The sequence below is a fragment of the Zea mays genome, chromosome 9 (assembly GCF_902167145.1).
Source record: "Zea mays cultivar B73 chromosome 9, Zm-B73-REFERENCE-NAM-5.0, whole genome shotgun sequence".
In the NCBI taxonomy this organism is placed as follows: Eukaryota; Viridiplantae; Streptophyta; class Magnoliopsida; order Poales; family Poaceae; genus Zea; species Zea mays.
The window spans coordinates 96,432,077-96,435,846 of record NC_050104.1 but is presented as its reverse complement, the minus strand read 5'-3'; the positions used below and the strand labels follow the sequence as shown (position 1 = coordinate 96,435,846).

General features: G+C 48.8%; 1 protein-coding gene across 1 annotated transcript; it reads right to left on the bottom strand.

Moving 5' to 3' along the window:
- Positions 1 to 1,766: 1,766 nt before the first annotated feature.
- On the bottom strand, positions 1,767 to 3,550 carry LOC100278435 (uncharacterized). Its single transcript, NM_001366023.1, has 2 exons — positions 3,110 to 3,550; positions 1,767 to 2,476 (listed from the first exon to the last, which is right to left on the bottom strand). Exons 1-2 carry the CDS (start codon positions 3,476 to 3,478, stop codon positions 1,997 to 1,999), a joined length of 849 nt encoding a protein of 282 aa, NP_001352952.1. The 5' UTR covers positions 3,479 to 3,550; the 3' UTR covers positions 1,767 to 1,996.
- Between the last annotated feature and the right edge of the window lie 220 nt (positions 3,551 to 3,770).

The window sequence follows — 3,770 nt, the reverse complement described above, 5'->3', positions numbered from 1 at the left end:
GTCAGTCCGGTGCCCCCAGACCAGAGGTGCCTTCGGTTGCCCCTTTGCTCCTTTGTTGAATCCAATACTTGATCTTTTTATTGGCTAAGTGTGAACCTTTTACACCTGTATAACTTATACACTAGAGCAAACTAGTTAGTCCAATTATTTGTGTTGGACAATTCAACCACCAAAATTATTTAGGAACTAGGTGTAAGCCTAATTCCCTTTCACAGGGCTAGGCTTTCCTGCCTGTCGGCCGGATGGTCCGCGCGTGTGCAGGGCGGCGAAAGGTCGTCGGCGGCGCCTGGATCTCTCTCCCGGGAGGGACCCCGTCGGGAAGGAGAGATCCTAGGAGTTGTCTAGGCTCGGGCAGACCGACCTAGACTCCTCTAATCGACGTAGAGTCGAAGAGAAGCGGAGAATTTGGAGATTGAGAGGCTAAACTAGAACTAGACTAGAACTACTCGTAATTGTACAGGAAATAAATGCGAGCTAAAAGTGTTATTGATTCGATTGATGATTTCAAATCGATCGTATACCTCTGTATTTATAGAGGAGGGGCTGAACCCTTTACAAACTAATCTCCCGAGCTAATTCCGCGAATTTAGCTAACAACCGTAGCACAAAACTCGGAACCCTAATATGCTCTGCGCACGCGCGGACCTTCCGCACCACCAGTGCGGACCGTCCGGCCCCAGGGGCCGGACCGTCCGGTCCTCATTTTGGTACTCAACAATGTGTTTGGCTATATTATAAAAAAACTTTGTTTTGAACATTATAGTTTTGTAGATATTATGATATTTTTGGAGTATTCGAAACTACATTCCAACCTAAAGTTTTTATCTATTAATAGCATTGCACATGTATACTTTATTACCATGGTTTAAGATACTTTGTCCCAAACATGTATTGTTAAAAGTGATATAAAAAGTACTATGGTTATATTATGACATCTTAAAACTGTAGTATTTCAAAACTATAGTTTTGAAATAATTTACTTCTAAACACACCTAAAATGTTAGCTCCAGCCCTGCATACGTTTCTCATGACATCGAAACATCTATACGTTTCTCATGACAGGAAAACATCTATGATAACTTTGTTAATCTCGCATTATAGATTTGTTGGTCCAGTCTTCAAAGCTAAAGAGTTTCTGTACGTGAGTTTTTAGATGATAAATTCATAGATACGAGTCTACGATGTACCGTGTAAACTTTCCTTCACGCTTCTTTGAATAAATTTCCCCTTCCACACGAAATATCCAAAAAATGGATGTGGTTGATTGGAACCCTACTCATTTATATGAGCGATATAAAGCTTTTGGTTTCTTATCACTATAACTCATGTATGTTTGTACTCCTTCCATTCTTTTTTATTTTTCATGATTTAGTTCAAAACTAAACTAACGAATGACAAATATTCGAAAACGGAAGTAGCACTATATAAAAGATATATATAAATATAAACATGTACTAATAATTTGGAAATAAAAAAATATAATTTTATTTAAATAAATATCTTATTTAATGAAAGTCTACCTATACAATATATGTAGAAATAAACAATAGCAATATACTACATCCGTTCACAAATATTTGTTGCTCGTTAATTCATTTTTAAACTTAAATAAAAAAGAACGGATAAATAAAAAACGGAGGAGGGAGTAGCAACTAATAACTAGTTAATAAAACAGGGCTCCTTGTGTACGGAAATCCCGGATCAGGACATAAATCAGGCCAAGATCGTGGAGGTCAATCTCGCATCACAAGCTCGGTGTTAATTTAGCCTAGTCTAGTCCTCTACTTGCAAACTTCAGATAAAAATGTTACAGGTCGCACCGGGCGAACAATTTGTACAGTTACATATCCGTAAGTAGCATTTGGATACATTATCTTACACCAAAATGATTCCATAAAAGAGAAGAAACTTAAAAAAATGACACGAATTAGCTATCAATGCTCACTTGGCCGTTGATGGTTGGCACTTGCAGAGCTAGCAAAATATAATAGTACTACTAGTGTGAAAGGAGGGCCTTGTGGCACTGGCAGCTCCGGCACTGCTTCTCCGGTGCGTTGCTGCTGTCGCCGTTCTTGGCGTCGAAGTACCATCCGGAGAGCGTGTCGAAGAGGATGCCCGCGCCGACGCCAACAGCCAGGTCGATGGTGTAGTGTCCCCTGCACGCGAGCAGCCTGACCACCTGGAGCACGTTGAGCGAGTCGAAGAGGCGCGCCGGCGCCAGCCGCCCCTCGCGCCGCATGTCGGCCGCCGCGATCACCGCGCCCGCGACGTGGCCCGAGAAGAAGAGGAAGAAGGAGACGTTGCCCACGGGGAAGTCCATCCCGGAGCCCAGGAACTCCTCCGGCAGCGGGAGCTGGGTGGCGCAGCCCAGCACGCCCCGGCAAGTGAACATCATGAGCGCGGCGACGGCCGCGCGGGGCCGCTGCTCGGCGAGGATGGCCCACAGGATGTACGCCGCCTGCATCGCGACGAAGACCTGCAGGCGCACGTGAGCCGTGGCTGTCTGTCAGCGTCGGGCCGAGTGAGCTGGTGACGTCGCGCTCAGCCCCGGTTCCGCGGCGAGGGAGCCGGGGGACCATGAAGAAGCTGGCGAGGTGCAGAATCTTATCAGGAAATCGGTGCGTGAACGCTGGACGGCCACGATTTTAATTTGCCGGTGAACCAGCGCCACCGGTTCGTTGCTGTGCTCGTGTCCGTCAGGTCCAAGTTGCAGTTGCAGGCTTGCAGCAACGCTCGGACAAGTCTGTCAGCATGTAGTGCAATCTACGACTACGAGTGGTAGGCTGGTAGCTGGATTGAAAGGCACGGCTACAAGAATCAATACTCCACTAATGTAAAAGTAAGAAATGTGTGATGCTGTTTCTGTATGAGATCTGACGAACACACAAGGGTCCAGTTAAATTGAAAAATGCTGGGAAGAAAGTACGAATATGGGTCGCTGGAATTACTCATCAGTCGAAACCAAAGCCGAGAAATGTACAGGTACTTGTTCGAACAATAATTGGTGGCCAACAACGGCGGCAAAATTAAAGAGGAGGCGGTGCATTGAAGCTAGGCAGATGGCGGAAACTGAAAGGAAATCTAGGCAGGCGGCGTGTGGGTCACTGACCGTGTTGAGCGCGGCGAGGAGCGAGTTAAGCCAGGGCCTCGCGGCGATGGCGGCGTGCATGCCCGCGGTGGCGAGGAAGCCTAGGTCGAGCGGCGGCGCGTCCGGCTTGACCATGGGGATGGTGTACTCGACGGCCATGAAGAGCAGGAGGCCGCACCCGAAGAGCGCGGGCGCCGGGTGCCGCCGCAGCACGCCCGCGACGCCCGCCGCCGAGCACCACTCGGGCCGCGTCCACCCGTCCGCCACCGCGCCCATCTCCTCCGTCCCCGCGCCTTCGCCCAGTACCTGGTGGACCTTCGCGGCTCGGTCGTTGCGGCGGCGGGTTGTGGTGGTGGTGGTGCCGGCGGCGGTGAGGCTGGGCGGCGGCATGTATGTGGGGTGGCGTCGGTCGGGGGATGGGTTGGCAACCGGATGGGTGCGTGGGTGCGTGCGCGGGCCGTGCGGACGCCGAGGAACGCGCGGATCTCGGTGTTTTTTCGGGTTTTTTTTTTTATAGTTTTGAGAGGGTGTGTCATGTGTGTGTGGAGGGGAGGAGATCACGAGGGCATGGATTCGGAGCGCGGTTTATGAGAGCGGAGACCAGTACCTATTATTTGTCCTATAGTACAGTGATACGATCATTAAAATATAAATCTAATCAATGTTTTTTAAATTAAAAGAT

Bases quoted from the DNA above. Each gene is read 5' to 3' on its own strand.
- LOC100278435 (NM_001366023.1), bottom strand. From the start codon at position 3,478: ATGCCGCCGCCCAGCCTCACCGCCGCCGGCACCACCACCACCACAACC. The intron at 2,477-3,109 runs GTCAGTGACCCA...GTGCGCCTGCAG, and splicing joins TCCTCGCCGCGCTCAACACG to GTCTTCGTCGCGATGCAGGC.